Source organism: Microtus pennsylvanicus, chromosome 6, assembly GCF_037038515.1.
Source record: "Microtus pennsylvanicus isolate mMicPen1 chromosome 6, mMicPen1.hap1, whole genome shotgun sequence".
Lineage (NCBI taxonomy): Eukaryota > Metazoa > Chordata > Mammalia > Rodentia > Cricetidae > Microtus > Microtus pennsylvanicus.
In genome coordinates this window covers 88,063,667-88,081,080 of record NC_134584.1, presented here as the reverse complement: position 1 = coordinate 88,081,080, position 17,414 = coordinate 88,063,667, and the positions used below count along the sequence as shown (strand labels likewise).

Here is a 17,414-nt window from a genome sequence, read left to right as displayed (position 1 = left end):
AGTGGTACAGAGTATGCATCAAAGTTTAAAGTTTTTGATTTCCCACCTAATTACTCCTGATTAACTAGTGTCTTTTATTCAGTCCAGATTAAAGCCATATCCTAGATTTTATGAGAATTCTGATAGTAAACAATCAGTTCTAGCAAGTGTATAGTAAAAACTCCTGGTACGAGATTGCTGGAAAGTCATTTCTTATCACAGGGCCAGTGATGTTGCTCATGACTCATGAAACTAAGATTCCTGTTTAAATTAAACGGGATTGGAGCATCTGACTACCTCAAGATGACTCTTGGCAGTTGGTTTTTAATAGGACAAGGGAGGTTGAGAAGGACGCTGAAGCAGAAAGTAACCTTGGTCAATATCCTAGGTTTTGAAAAATGTAACTGCATTTTGTGTGTGATGATATGAATCTTGTTAGTGTTATTTTTTGTAGTTGACACTAAGACTCTCACTATTAGAGAACACTTGCTTGAAGATAGTCTTCCATTCCTACCTCAAGTAAATCTTGAGCTTAGAACACACAAGACCTATTTGATTAGTTTGTGCCAGAGATAGGCAGGCAAGCCTCAATACAAATAAGTAGAACTTATATACGAGATCATAAAGTACATGCATAGGATCCTCTCATTCTAGCCTGATATGAAGGGAACCAAACGTAGCAAAGCAAGGTTCATGAAGAATACAGATTCTTGATTGAGATTTTTTTCTTCAACATCTTTTTCTTTTGTAGAAAACAAATATGTTATTAACATAAACTAAGTTGTTTTAGTGAAGTGGCAGGGTCAATAAGTAAGTATTAAAGTAAAAATTATTTACACACTTGGATACAAAGCTAGTCCTGGTGACACAGTTCTTTAATCTCAGCACTTGGGAGATTGACGTACACATGTCTCTGTGAGTTGGGGTCAACCTGCTCTACATGGCACATTCCAGGCCAACCAAGGCTATATAATGAGACCCTGCCTCAAGCAAAAATCAAAAATAAAACAAACAAAATAGCCAGGGGGCTAGAGAGATCCCTCAACTGTTCAGAGCAGCAGCCTCTCTTCCAAGGATGCTGAATTTGAGTTCAGGTCTCAGCACCCACATGGTGGCTCTGAGTCTTCCACTGCAGTCCTCCACAGGCACTGCATGGGTATGATTGTGTGCAGACAGAACACCCATGCATGTAAAATCAAAGTTAAAATGGTTTTAAAAATGTCTTTTTAATTAAACACTTGCTGAAGATGGAAAGACAGGTTTGGTTTAGGGAGACTATTTACAATGGGGCTTTGATATGGGAATGGGAGTATTGGACTTAACTATAAACACAAATAAAAAGTAAACTTTTTATAGCCAAGGAACAAAAGAATAATATTACTAAGAGGAAGGAATGGTCTTTGTCTGAACCTACCTAATAGGATCCTAGCTTAAGGCAGGCCAGAGATATTAGTTAAATGAAAGAAGTGGGGATGCTGACTAACCTAATTTAGTTGCCTTTTTATAATTCTATAAAGATGGGGATGAAAGGCCAACTTTGGGCTAAGTAGAATTCTTAAAAGAGAACTTACACAAAGAGACACTCTGTGTCAGTACTCACTGAGTATATCACTAATATAAGTGAAGGGAAATATATGTTGAAAATTAACTCAATTAGATAACGGTATTCATAAAATAGCTTATCATTTTCATTGAAAGACTAGTTAAATACATTTTAGTAATATATCAGTTGACCAAATAGAACCTCAGCATTTAAAAACACATTAACTAGTAGAACACTGAAACTGCAGCAAGTCTATGCATGCTTAGCTCAGTGACCACACTCTGGGAAAGAGCAAGCATCTCACACACCTGTCTTCTGTGCCTCACTATGGCTTCTCTGATAATAAAGGTGGATAGGAGATTGGGATGCTTTTAGAGAAAGAACAAAAGGATTGAATCATTTTCTCTTCAGTTTTCCACTTGACAGGTGAATGCATTATGATGGCCTAATTGAAAATATTTTGGCTTTAACAGGGTGGAAACTTCTCTATCAGTAATGTCTTTGAAAAACCTAAAAACCTGGTGGTGGTTGGACAGTCAGCGTTCGCAGACTTTGGTAAGACTGCTTTTGCCTTTCAGTGCCCTCACATTCCCAGATTCAAAACACAGCCACAAAGATTAGAAATGATCAAAATAACGGGTTATCTCCTGTCTGCCTTCCCTGCTTTCTCTTACGTGGTTACTAGAGTAGGAGTAAACAACAAATTGTAGAGTGATAAAGAAGAAACTAAGTTAAGGATTTATTACCCAATAGAGTTTTTATAAAAAAAAAATAGTTGTAAGAATTTCTGTCACAGAATTTCTTAGTTTGTGTAAAATTGATTCTATTTTCAGTTAAATGAACAACTCCATTAGAAAAGTCATATAATTTTACAGGATCGTTAACTCTTACAAATTAAATGCAAAACTTAGACCTCTACTATACTTAAATTGCTGTATTAAAACCAATGTAATAAAGCTGAAGTTTTGAAAATAAGATCCTTGCCTTAAACAAATATAGTGTACAAGTGGGAAGACAAATATCCCAGAAATAAATACAGGAACAATGAAAACAAGGACCACATTTAAGAGGGAAAAGAAATGATAGTTTTTTTTGAGTATGGAATTGATACCATGGGAAAAGTGAAAACTATCACAGTGGGAGTGTGGACTGTTCTTGGAGGCACCTGTAAAGTTCATACAAAAGTCTGCGGTGCCATGTAAGTGGTATGGTAGTGACCAGTAAACACACCAGTTCAGCTTGCATGGAAAGTTTCTGTGAAAATGTAGAAACATACAGAATTGACTGAGCACTTTGGGTTATCAAGATGATTATTGATAAGCAAAGACTGGTTTTATTCTGTAGAATTTGTGGGAAATAGAACAGGTTTGAAGAGTTCTTAGTTTAAAACCTTTATATATTGACTTCCAGAAATAAAGTTTCTGGAAGCCTTTGATCTAGTGGAATGTGCTTAAGGAAAAGCTTCTCAGGCTTCAGGGAGACTGCTGGAATCTATGAGATGCCTCGAGTCTTCTGTTCAAGAGAGGCAACCGGAAGCAGTACTAGGACACTTCTTTCTAAAGTCGGAAAACAGTCAGGGATGGAGTTACAGCCACATGAGTGAATGAAGAGGCGGGTGCAGGAACCTACGAAGGAAGCATTAGTAACCCAGCTAGTTATTTTGACACTAGAATAGATGAAAAGTAAAACTTTTGCTTTCATGTATGTATGTACACTACACGTATGCCTGGTGTCTGTGGCAGTCAGAGGATGGTGCCCCGTTGCCTCAAACTGGGGATACAAAGAGTTGTAGGCCACCATATGGATGCTGGGAATGGAACACAACAAGAGCAACAATCACTATTAACCACTGAGGCAACTCTCCAGCCCACCTAAAAAGTAAAGTAAATTGATTCTGAAAGACTTAAAGAATAATTAAGACATGTAAATAATGAAATAAAGCTAGATTGCATACTTCGGTGCTTTAATCCTGTCACATTAATAATACGGACAGAAACAAAGCTGCAATATTTACCAAGCCTAAGCAGAGAAATAAAACCAAAGCAAGTTGGAGAATACTTCCAGAGCCCAAATATCAGGAGTTGAATGAACTCTCTAAGGAAGTCATAAAACAAACTGGCAGAGGACAGAAGCTGGAAGGAGAGCTACAGGCGGTCGAGAGCCACTGGCAGATGGAAAATGTGATGCTGGAGGATGGCAAGAAGAGGGTTTATAGTTTAATGGTGTATTAGTTTTATCAGAGTTACTATTTGTAGAACTCAGGGCCCTTACTGAGCTGTAGAACCCACTTAGTAAGTAACAACTGCCAGTGGGGCAGTGGGTGGAGTGCTGTGTCTTAGCCTCACACGTGCAACTGTTAGTGCCTCGCTTACTTGACATTGTAGGACCTGTGTCTTCTAGAAGGCATTTTGTTGCTTTAGTTTGTTTTGTGACTAGATCTCACTGTGTGGTCTCAAAGTTCTGTAATCTTTTGCCTCTGCCCTCCACGTGTTCTAATTACAGGTATGTACTGCCGTGCACAGCTCTGGAAGACATGTTTTATGTCTTATTCTATTTCATCTGTATCTGCCTTTTAAATGATAATGTTAGTTTTGTCTCTTCCTACTCAGAATATCAAAGTATAGAATATCAAATAAGTCGCTTTTTACCAAATTACATAAAACAAAAATTGGTAAAAATAAGGGCATTTTTCTAACAAAAAATTATATAGGGCTAGAGCTAGAGAAAATGTATTATTTTTGTATGTATGCAATACCAGAGCTAATGTGAAAATCAATGAAAAGCTGTATAGCTGGGCTGAGAGTTTAACTCAGTTGGTAGAGTGGCTTCCTGATATGCACAAAGCCCTGGTTCTGTCACTAGCAGCACAAGAAATAGGCATATTGGTGCATACCCACAGTCCTTGCACATGAGAAGTAGAAGCAGGAGATATAAAATTAAAGGTCATTCGCAACTATATAACTAGTGAATTTGAGACCAGCCTGGTCTATATGAAATCTCTGTTGGTTTGAATAAGAATGACACCCAGAGGCTCATATATATACATACATAGTTACCAGGAAATGGCACTGTTAGAAAGGATTAGAAGGTTTAGGAATTATAGCCTTGTTGGAGGAAGTGTGCCACTAGGTGTGGGCTTTGAGGTTTCACAAGCCCATGCCAAGACCAGTATCTCTGTGCCTTTCTACCTGTGGATCAGAAGGTAGCTCTCAGCCACAGCTCCAGTGCCATGCATGCCGCCATGCTCCCTGCCATTATGATAATAAACTGATAAAGCTCAGAGACGGATATTGGGGCTTAACCTGAAGATCCAAACAGCAAAACAACCAGCCACTGGCTCTTACCTTGAACTCTGTCTGAAATGGCAATCCTGCCTCTAGAAACTTCAGAATGAGACTGAGAGCTATTGTTGTCAGAAGTTTCTCTCCAGCCCAGTCCCACAGTCGTTCAGTCCCAAAGAAACACACAGAGACCTACATTAATTATAAACTGGCTGACCTGTTAGCTCAGGCTTTCTTATTAACTACCTCTTACATCGTATATTAACCCATAATTCTTATCAATGTTAGCCACGTGGCTTGGTACCTTTTATCAGTGAGGCATTCTCATCTGTGTCTGGGTAATGACTGCAGACTGAGCCTTTCCTCTTCCCAGAATTCTTCTGTTCTGCTAGCCCCACCTATACTTCCTGCCTGGTTACTGGCCAATCAGTGTTTTATTAAATCAATACCAGTGAGAAATCTTTACAGGGTACAAGGCCATTATTCCACAGTAATCTGTCTCCTCCCATTTTATAATCCTCTCTCAGACTAGGATTAAAGGTGTGCACGATGGGGACTAAAGGCTGCACCGCCCAGTTTCTGTGGCAACTAGTGTGGCTACCACTGCCTGGTTTACAAGGCTGACCAGTACGACTGTTTTATTCCCTGATCTTCAGGCAAGCTTTTTTTTTATTAAAATTCAATTGAAATGCCACTAGAAACTGACCCTCTGAAACTGTAAACAAGTCCTCAGTTAAATGCTTTCTTTTATAAGGATTGCCTTGGTCATGGTGTCTCTTCACAGCAATAGACACTAAGACAGGATCCTTTCTCAAAATACAAGCAAACATGTGGCTACTACATAGCTAAAGGGAAAATAAAACCTTACATAAGATACTGACATTTTCTAAACATGGAATCACTTCAAAAATCAATATATATCATATATCCATACTGATATTTTCATGTATTAGATCATCATAGTATCTGATACCCAGCTCTTTAACAAGAACTAGGCATAACTTTGAAGCATCCATGTGTTGTCTTAGTCTCCAGGCATCCTATCTTTTTGGTTTGGTTTGGTTTGGTTTGGTTTGGTTTGGTTTGGTTTGGTTTGGTTTGGTTTGGTTTGGTTTTTCAAGACAGGGTTTCTCTGTAGCTTTGGGGCCTGTCCTGGCACTAGCTCTTGTAGACCAAGCTGGACTCAAACTCACAGAGATCCGCCTGCCTCTGCCTCCCAAGTGCTGAGATTAAAGGCGTGCATCACCATCGCCCGGCCAGGCATCCTATCTAAAGAGACTAGTAGAACAGAAAACTTTGCTATCCATGAGGTTGTTAGCATTTAGGAAAATACCAACCAATGTAAGCATATTGCCATTGATTGTTAGCACCATTGTACCTATCATAGTGGATAATTAGAAGTATTAGGAAAATACTACCATAAAATTATCTTTTGAAATCTGGATAATGCTTGGCAAATTTTTTTTGTAATTTCAGGTTAACCATGGTAGACCAGAAATGATCATATCAAAACAACTCTTAGAGCACTCAGATCCACTGGGTTTATAGGCTATTTAGTAACGGTCTGACAAATTTAAATTTTTTTGTTATTGCTTGATGAGGAATAAGAAGTCAGATAAGCCATATATAAAGATTTAAGTTTTATATTTAATCTGTATGTTAATTAGCACCTGAATGTTCTTATTCTCTCTTAGAAAAGAATTTTAAAAATTAAATACAATCAGTAGACAAGCAATAACTATATTATAAATATAATCGTATAGGGAATGTTCTAGGTAAAGTTATGTGACTCATTTAAGGATACCTTTAATTACTAATTTTCAAGTTAATACCGTTTTTATTTGTTTAATTCTTATTGTTGAAATTTGGCTGTTCTCCTTCATTGTTTTCTGAAAGAAATGAATTCCAGTGAGAATCATCAATAAAGCAGAAAAGTCTTGGAGATCTAAGAAATTAATTTTTTTATTTTTTTTTATTGAGAAAAGGAGAAAAAAAAAACAAGTTTCCACCTCCTCCCAGCCTCCCATTTCCCTCCCCCCTCCTCCCACCCTTCTCGCCCTCCCCCCACTCCTTTCCCCCTCCCTCCAGTCCAAAGAGCAGTCAGGGTTTTCTGCCCTGTGGTAAGTCCTAGGTCCTCCCCCCTCCGTCCATATCTAAGAAGGTGAACATCCAAACTGGCTAGGCTCCCACAAAGCCAGCACATTACGTAGAACATGAGCAAAGAAGTCGGGACCACGAGGGGTGCACCCACCCACTGAGACAGTGGAGCTAATCTATTGGGAGCTCACCAAGGCCAGCTGGACTGTGACTGAAAAAGCATGGGATAAAACTGGACTCTCTGAACATGGCGAACAATGAGGGCTGATGAGATGCAAAGGACAATGGCACGGGGTTTTGATCCTAAGAAATTAATTTTTTAATTTATTGCTATATCACCTTTACCACTAGTCATAACTTTTTAAGAAAATATAGGTACTTTCATAAGTATAATATGACAAACTTAATCAAGTGATGGGTCCAAGAAATCTGATTAGCTTTTATTTGTTATGGCTTTTATATGTTATGGCTTTGAATGCATTGTATGAGTAGGCATTGGTTCAATCAAATAATCAATTCAATATGTTCTTTCAAATCATATTCCCATTTTTCTTCCATTTAACTTCCTTCTATTTTGTAATAAAAAGTTTATACCATGTACAAGATGTCAATTAACGTATTCAAAAAATTAACTTTGAATGCCTGTCGTGTGAATTAAATCCGTTTCACATATTTAACATTTGGCCATGAACAAAACATATGCTCATGAAATTTAAAATCTATTGAAGAAGAAAACTAAACAAATAAAGTAAATTATTTAAAAGGTAGGGAAAGAGGTATGAGGAAGTAAAACAGGGAACTGAAATGAAAAGTTGATAAAGGCTAATTTAAGTAATAACTTGGAGGTTGTGTTTGACCAAGTCTTGGCTAAATGAGTTTGATGTTCAAAGAACAAAAAAGAAGACTGTCTCTTGGCAAGGACTTATTATGGGTTTGTGGACATCCCTGTACCCCTCCTTGCTCTCTTTTAAATCCATGCCTCATTTTTAATTAATTGATGATGTGTGTATGTATATATTCATAAATACATAAATATAACCTTCTTAGTCTGCATAATGCTACTTGTATGTTTTCAGGCTGATCATTTAGTATTGTGTAAACAATTGGTGTGCTCTTCCCTGAGGAAGACTGTTTCCCCCACTCTCCACATTACTCACTTGCTTGTAGTTCTTTGGGCAGGGTTGAAGCTTCCTAGGCTTTCCCCATTCACATTAGCCTGTCTGTTGTTCTTATTTGGCTCTTGACTTTGTATTAGTCAGGGTTCTCTATAGTAACAGAACTTATAGAGTGAACACACACACACACACAGAGTGAAAGGAAGGAAGGGTTTCACCAGCTGCAGCCCAGCTAAGTCAACAATGTTTGGCTATGAACAGAAAGTCCAAAAATCCAGTAGTTATTCAGTCTACAAGGCTGGATGTCTCAGCTCATCTTCAGAATACATTGAAGAAGTAGGCTCCAATGCTAGTGAAGGAATGGACTTGCCTACTGGTGTGAGGGCAAAGCAGGCAAAGATTCCTTCTTCTGTGTCCTTTGTATACAGACTTCCAACAGAAGTTATGACCCAGATTAGAGGTAGGTTTTCCAGTTTAAATGATCTAGATTAAAGTTATGTTCCGCCTCAAGATCTGTATTAGAAGTGGATCTTCCTACTTCAAATTGTGCAAAAATCCCTCAGAGATGTGCCCTCCATTTTGTGGTTTTAGTTAGCTCCAGATGTAGCCATCACAGTTGTTACGGGTGTAGCTTCTGTGATGCTCCTTGGAGACACAACCTTATAGCAAACTCACTGTTCTTCTGGTGCTTATAAAATTTTGCCCCCTCTTGGAAAGATCCCTTAGCATTTTGGGATCAGAGATCTTTAGCATGATATTTGAAGACGTTTAGGTACTAAATTTGAGTTTGATTCTTAAAAATCAAGTAATCAATGGAACTTTTTCATTTGCTTAAAATAATTCATCAAAACTATTTAGGACACACCCTTCTCCAGGGTCTAGCCAGAGGTCTGTTCTTAGAAATCATATTGATTGAGGTGATCCAGAAAGACAAACATCGCATGTTCTTTCTTATATGAGCCTCCTAGCTCTAAATCTTCAGATGCAAATTAATAACTTAGAGTAACTGTAGAAACCAGGAAATTAAAAGGGGTTCAATGAAGAGGGGAATAGCACATTACAAGTGATCTGAAGACGCGATTGGGAAAACCAGTCTTCCTATTTTCCTTTTTCTAATTCTTGAATTCTGATCATTGAAAAACATGTTACCTTCAGTACTTATTTTAATGGAAAATAATATTTATACAGCTACTTAATATTTTTATATTCTTTTGGTCGTTTGAGACAGGGTTTCTCTGTAACTTTTGGACCCTATTCTGGAACTTGCTCCATAGACCAGGCTGGCCTCGAACTCACTCTCTGCCTCCCAAATGATGAGGTTAAAGGTGTGCACTACCACCACCCACCTTCCTTTTATATCTTTGTACTGACAATTTTGTTTTTGTGTGATTAAAGTCAAAATAACCAGTTTAGACAGTTCTCCTTCTATCACTCCAAAGAAAGACACTACTATAAAGTTTTAGTAAAACAAACATTGCAATATATATATTCCATGTGGTAAGTGAAGTGCTGAGATATTCTTAGAGTACTCTTGAAACAAATACTAAGTGTAATTCATCGGCATTTCCATTCCATGTCACTTTGCGGATGACAGCCTCACATCACCCGTAGCAGACATAATTAGTCCCAGAATTTCTACTTCATAGCAAAAGGTTGCACATGGCATCTATTATGATGAGTCAGTAGACGCCGACTATCATTGTGATAAATGAATGGGTTTATTGGGCATGGTAATTATGATGGTCAGTGTTAGTTGTCAATTTGAACAAATCTAGAATCATCTGGGAGCTGAGTCTTTTAAGCATACTTGGGAAGGGTTGTCTTAATTTGCTAATTGCTGTGGGACAACCTGTACTAATTGTAGGCAGAGAACTCTAAATAAATAAAAGTGGGCAAAGCCAGCGGAGCACTGGTCTGTATGCCTTTATTGCTCTGTTCTGAACGTGCTGCGGTGTGACAGCTTCCTGGGGTCCTGCTGCTGGGACATACTTACTCTGATGGACTGCAGCCTGAAACTGTGAGCTGCAGTGAACCCTTTCTTTCTCCAGCTGCTTTTATTTTTTTTTCAACTTTTTTATTATTATTATTAAAAATTTCCACCTCCTCCCATTTCCCTCCCCCTCTCCCTCTCCAGTCCAAAGAGCAGTCAGGGTTCCCTGCCCTGTGGGAAATCCAAGGTCCTCCCGCCTCCATCCAAGTCTAGGAAGGTGAGCATCCAAACAGACTAGATTCCCACAAAGCCAGTACATGCAGTAGGATCAAAACCCAGTGCCATTGTCCTTGGCTTCTCAGTCAGCCCTCATTGTCCGCCATGTTCAGAGAGTCCGGTTTGATCACATGCTCCATCAGACACAGTTCAGCTGGCCTTGGTGAGCTCCCATTAGATCAGCCCCACCGTCTCAGTGGATGGGTGCACCCCTCACGGTCCTGACTTCCTTGCTCATGTTCTCCCTCCTTCTGCTCCTCATTTGGACCTTAGGAGCTCAGTCCAGTACTCCAATGTGGGTCTCTGTCTCTATTCTCCATCCATCGCCAGATGAAGTTTTTATAGTGATATGCAAGATATACATCAGGATGGCTATAGGATAGGGCCATTTCAGGCTCCCTCGTCAGCTGCCCAAGGAACTAGCTGGGGACATCTCCTTGGACTCCTGGGAACCCATCTAGAGTCAAGTCTCTTGCCAACCCTAAAATGGCTCCCTTAATTAAGATATATACTTCCCTGCTCCCATATCCACCCTTCCTCCATCCTAACCCGCCCACCCCCAAGTTCCCAATTTTTGCCTGGCAATCTTGTCTACTTCCAATATCCAGGAGGATAACTATATGTTTTTCTTTGGGTTCACCTTCCTATTTAGCTTCTCTAGGATCACGAATTATAGGATCAATGTCCTTTATTTATGGCTAGAATCCACTATGAGTGAGTACATACCATATTCATTTTTTTGGGTCTGGGTTACCTCACTCAGGATAGTGTTTTCTATTTCCATCCATTTGCATGCAAAATTCGAGAAGTCATTGTTTTTTACCGCTGAGTAGTACTCTAATGTGTATATATTCCACATTGTCTTCATCCATTCTTCCATTGAAGGGCATCTAGGTTGTTTCCAGGTTCTGCCTATTACAAATAATGCTGCCATGAACATAGTTGAACAAATGCTTTTGTAGTATGATAGGGCATCTCTTGGGTATACTCTCAAGAGTGGTATTGCTGGATCCTGGGGTAGGTTGATCCCGAATTTCTGAGAAACCGCCACACTGATTTCCAAAGTGGTTGCACAAGTTTGCATTCCCACCAGCAATGGATGAGTGTTCCCTTTACTCCACATCCTCTCCAGCAAAGGCTATCATTGTGGTTTTCGATTTTAGCCATTCTGACAGGTGTAAGATGGTATCTCAGAGTTGTTTTGGTTTGCATTTCCCTGATTGCTAAGGAGTTTGAGCATGATCTTAAGTGTCTTTTGGCCATTTGAACTTCTTCTATTGAGAATTCTCTGTTCAGTTCAGTGCCCCATTTTTTAATTGGGTTAATTAGCATTTTAAAGTCTAGTTTCTTAAGTTCTCTATATATTTTGGAGATCAGACCTTTGTCCATTGCAGGGTTGGTGCCGAGCTGCTTTTATTGAGGTGTTTTGTCATAGCAAAAGGGAAGGACACCAAGAGAAGTTTATATAAGAATTATAAAATTGCTACTTTAGATTCTTGACTTTTTTATATATACTCAGAATTTAAAGCTGAGTTGGATATGTTTAAGGAAAAATTGGAACACAGTGACCCTGAAGCCTATGTGTAGGTTTTTATATGATAAATTCCTGACTTACAAATGAGTTTTTATAAAGCCATACCTCAGACTTAATTACACAGTCTCAAGCTACTGCACAATTCACAGTTTTTAGCGATGCCTATTAGTGTGAATGCAAAATTATCCCTTTGAATGTAAAATTTCTGTAGACTAATGATGTCTTTTACACTGTTGCATGTATTTCATAATTTAATGGATATATTCAATGTTTGGTAATATAACACCACTTAGTTGAACATGTATCACTATAATTCTGCTCTGATTAGTATAACAACCTGTTTCCAGTGCCCTGTGAACTTCACAATGTCTTCATTCTTTGATTTCTACAGTACTGTAGTAGTGACTACTGAAAACACCTTGTCTATTCTTAGACCTAATAGATTCATACATCTAATAAGATGGTAAAATATATTTCTCTCTGGCAAATTATACCTGAGAGAAATTCCCTGCTGTCAGTCAGAGCAATATAGAAGCCTCTGAATGATATGAAGGGACTAAATGTCCTGTGCTATTTTCAAACAAGTCTCACTCAAATTTTTAAGGTAGCCAAACTGTGTAGAATATACTGCAAAGCACATGCTGTATGTATTTATGTAAGGATACTCAGGAAACGACTACCGTGCTGCCCCTGCAGAAGAGAACAGAGAAGAGCAGGGGAATGTGCTTTCTAATATTTACTAACCCCTTAATGGTTTTAAAAATACCGGAAGTGATCTTAAAAAACATACTTTTTCTTACAGTCTGGCAACATTGGCTAGATCTTTGTCCCATGCAACCTAACTTTTTTTTCCTTTTCAAATTAATTATTGAGGTGCCTTAAACTTGTTTTAATCTTATACTTCTCTTCATATAGCTCTATACAGTGAGGGCTAATTTTGTATTGATAGTCCTTTGATTTACAGCCAGCTATAAATCCTACATTGCGCCCAAGTGAAATAATGACTAAATCATAGTAAATTAATTAGTGGTTAAAGAAGCTCAAAGGAAAAAAAAATAAAAAAAAAGAAGCTCAAAGGGTGCCCCAAATTTAGAGGTTAAATTACTACTCCGATCACAGAAGGATTTAACTCTAGGCTCCCAAGCTCTCTAAACTTCAGACAGGGGGTCTTCATGTGTGAGCGAGCATCAGAGTAGGTGATTTCAGGATGTTTGGTGTATCTGTCTCAGAAGATATATGCAGAATAGTAGCTCTCTAGCCAAAAATTCAGGCAGATATAAAGAAACTGTGCCAGACAACCTGGTGTTATCTATAAAGTTCGCACTCAAGAACTATGCAATCAAATTACATTATTTTCAAAATGTCTCTAAGTGTTTTAATTAGTTAGCAGTTGCGTTTGGGACCAGTATGCATGGGAATTGGACATAGCAGTGGGTGTATTCCCTTCATGTGTATCTTTATTGATGAAAATACGTAGATTTTTTTGAGAAGCCAATGAACAGAAAACTCTGTAACTTATGAGTTAAAGTTCATGCTGGCTAAAAGCCACTTAAAACTACATATATGTCCCCCATATTTAAAATTGGCTATATAATAATGTTACTGTGTGGATACATGTGTGTCTTAATCTCATTATAGATAACTATATAATAAAATCAAAAACCACCTTTTAAAATATTTTTTTAATTTATTTATTTATTTTTTCATTGAGAAAAGAAAGAAAAAAAACAAGTTTCCACCTCCTCCCAGCCTCCCATTTCCCTCCCCCTCCTCCCACCCTTCTCCCCCTCCTCCCACCCTTCTCCCCCTCCTCCCACGCTTCTCCCCCTCCTCCCACGCTTCTCCCCCTCCCTCTTCAGTCCAAAGAGCAGTCAGGGTTCTCTGCCCTGTGGTAAGTCCTAGGTCCTCCCCCCTCTGTCCATATCTAGGAAAGTGAGAGTTGACAATGTAGCTCAGGGCTAGAATACTTACCTGATATGTGGAGACACCCGAGTTCAATCCCCGAAGCATCATCATCAATAACAATAATAATAACTCTGAATAAGTTTTCAAATTACTTTAAATCAGGATTAACTTTAATAATTATGTATAATAACATCTAATCACAAAGGAGTTTGCAATTTAAAACAAGACTCAGAGAAATAAAATAAAGCAAGATACAGTGTTAAGGATGGAGTGTTATTTGTAATGATTCACCTTCATTATAAAGCTATGTGTCCAGTTGTTGGTTGTGTCTGGATAGATGGAATTATTTAACAAATAGGAACTTTAGTTATCACACAAGAAGATGTTTTCCTGGGCTGTTCATAGACTCCCGAATTTCCTTTTGACAGATGGAGATGGACATATGGATCACTTGCTGCCGGGCTGTGAAGATAAGGACTGTCAGAAGAGTGCCATATACTTAATGAGATCTGGAACAGGGCAGGTATGTCAGCTTTGGGGTGCTATGAATGATGTTATGTGCCTGAAAAGGCTTAAACGTTAGAAAACATGTCGAAAGAAGCAGAACAGAATAAAATACAAAATTATATTATAGAATTCCTCATTTTACCTAAGTAAAATACATTTAAGTCTTTTCATTCTTTCATTGAAGTAGAAAATGCTGCTGTGTTGATTTTTAGTGACGAAACCCCATTCTGGATCCTGTAGTTAAATTAAATGTAGCATTTTAGATGTCAGCAATATAGAAAGCACATTATAATAAAAACTTACGAGGAAGATGATTCTGCACCTAGGGCAACTCCTGGTTTGTTTCCATGTGCAGATCCATCCCATTTCTCATGCTGACTTGTTGCCCGTTACTTAATAGTTTAGAATTATGAGAGTCACGGTGGAGGATTAATATGGAAATAATAGGTCATGACACTTTTAGAGTTAACCAGCTCTATTTTCTTGGGGCGTTAATAAATAATAGGATACCATGCTGACTTTTATAGCCCTTTTGAGTAGGAAACACTACATTTTATATTCAGAAACTTGATAAAAAATTTTATACATTCAGCATTTTAAAAATCATTGAATTATTTTATTATCTTTGACTATATTTGGATAGTCATGAGTCATTTAGAACACTAGCTCAAGAGACTTCTCATGATTGGCTCATAGGAATAAAAATATACAACAAGAATACTTGAAAATTATATAGTTAACCAGGTATGGTGGTATACACCCTTAATCCCAGCACTAAGGTAGCAGAGGCAGGCAGATCTGAGTTTGAGACCAGCCTGTGCTACAGAGTGAGTACAGGATAGCCAGAGCTATCCAAAGAAACCCTGCTTTGAAAAAGGGGGGGGAGGGGAGTAAAGAAAGAAAAAAGAAAATGATATAATTACCTATATCTTCAAAGACAAATATCATGTTCTTCGATGAGTGTTATAGATAATGAATTGAGTGGGAAAAAATTAGCAGTTATTTTAACAGAAACTCTATCTACTGTATATTTATCCCCCATTCATAAATTCTTGACTACTTCAAAAATTTGGGGGTTTTGGGGTTTGGTTTCTTATTGCATTTTGTTGTTTGTTTGTTTGTTTGTTTGTGGTTTAGGGTTTCTTTTTGTTGTTTTTGTTTTTTGAGACGGTCTCTGCCTCTGGCTTTCCTGAAACTCACTATGTAGAACAGGTTGACCTTGAACTCATGGAGATCCACTTATCCCTGCCTTCTGAGCACTAGGATTAAAGGTGTACAACCCCACACTGTACCTGGTTTCAGAAATTTGTAACAATTTAAAGTTTTGTGAAATTTCCAGCTTTCTTGCAACAATTTTGTTTTTTCAAAATCAGGTGAAATTATTTACATTTTTGTTTTATGAAGTTCACAAAATACAAAGTAGTAAGTACTTTTCCTTAAATTTATTCAATGTCTTTGTCATTAAAGTTCCTCCTTCCTCTACACATGGCAAGTCATACTTTCTTAGAAAAACTTATAAAACATTGGAGATACTCTTTTTTTTTGCTAGACCTTTGTTTTTTAAAGACGCCGTTTTAATATACTTTGATTTGCAGCAATAAAAATTAATGAAGTGCTTCTGAAGAGGAAAACTGCATGTGTGTGCATGTGTATGTATGTTGGCCACTACCATTTGAAGTCTGCTCTACCTGCTTCCTTTTAGGACATGTCCAGGTTCAGTGCTAGCATAGGGACTCTTATGGGAGCATGGGCACATCTGTGATATTAGTGCCATGATTTCTAGTCTTCAGATTTTAGTGTTACATTAATTTATCAAAGGGTGAAACGAGCTGTGCAATCAGAAGAGGAGGGGAGAAGATCAATTTAAAGGCAGCCTGTTCTTTTCTGTTCTGTTATGGTGATCATGTAGGAATACGAAGAGTTACTGAAAACTTGGCTCCCGGTTATTCTAGTGTCATGGCCCATCCTCCTTGTCTGTGCTTTGCCTGTTAAGTGAGGACGGAGCTTGTTCATTCCCGAGGTTGAATCCATGTTGTGAGGGACCTGTGGCTCTGTGTGCTGTTCATGCAAAGATGCTCATGACAATGCCTGTGGAAGACCAGCTCCCCAGTGTCCTACACATACATCAAAGTAAATTGTAGTAGCCTATCATTGCGTGAAGATGAAGAAGTAAAACGAGGCTGTTTTCAGCATTTTTAATAGATCATTCCTTTGTGAATGATGACTTTTTCTGAAGTGATTATTATGATTATTCTTTTTTTTTTTCTCTTTATCCTTAGTGGGTTCCTGTACTTCAGGATTTTAGCAACAAGGGTACACTCTGGGGCTTTGTGCCATTTTTGCATGAAGAAAAGCCAACTTCAATACCAATTCCAATCACCCTTCACATTGGAGACTACAATATGGATGGCTACCCAGATGCTCTTGCCATATTAAAGAATACATCTGGAAGGTATGGAGAGTAAATTCATGGCACACACTTGTAAAATGTCTTTACCACAGCAGCTTGTGACTGACAGCACTTAAGCTGGTACAGTCTCTCCAAGAAGCAATTGGTGGGCTCAGCTTATGCTTCCTTGTGTGGTCAGTGAACTCATCGTATGACCTAGGAAACATTCTTTCTACAGACTCATTTTCTATTGAGAAAAAAATAAACATTCACTGTAAAATGAAAAGTTATTTTTTTATTCAGCTTTGTTTTTTCTAAAGACAAATGGCAGTACATTTTGAGACTGAAGATTGGTGATTAAGAATTGATTCTAGCTTGAGTTTCAGCCTAGCACTTTCTGTGTGATCTTGGACAGGTCACCTAAACTCATGAAGTGTGAAATGAGAGTAATAATTATACCTCTGGCATAAATGAGGTAAAGTAAATGGACAAGCCATTTAGGAAGATACTCTGTGTGTATCAGTGCTCTTTAAGTAAATATTACCTATGACTACTTGTTTTCTAAAAACACCAGAATTCCCAATGTGATTATTGATATGATTTATGTATATATGAGGTATGTAACTGTGCTCATTATATAACCTGTGATTTGGACACTGTGGCAACTCTTTTCTTTTAAAAGATACTAGAAGATAAGCTGAAATTCATAATTATCCCAATGTTGCTAGACTCCATGATTGTGACTTCCACTAAGTTCCTCTTGTTTTGTTGACCTTACAACTAGTTGTATTCTTGAAGAGTAATCTTTCCTGTGCTGCTTACCCACAGTTCATCACCCTGAGTACTTCTAAAATACCT

At 38.0% G+C, this 17,414-nt stretch overlaps 1 protein-coding gene across 1 annotated transcript in view; it reads left to right on the top strand.

Annotated features, from left to right (window-relative positions):
• Positions 1 to 17,414, top strand: part of Itfg1 (integrin alpha FG-GAP repeat containing 1) — a 109,684-nt gene that overhangs the window by 60,706 nt on the left and 31,564 nt on the right. The window contains exons 8-10 of the mRNA XM_075976792.1: positions 1,996 to 2,077; positions 14,089 to 14,183; positions 16,447 to 16,619. Of these exons, the coding sequence (XP_075832907.1) occupies positions 1,996 to 2,077; positions 14,089 to 14,183; positions 16,447 to 16,619 (350 nt within the window). The remainder of the gene's footprint in view (positions 1 to 1,995; positions 2,078 to 14,088; positions 14,184 to 16,446; positions 16,620 to 17,414) is intronic.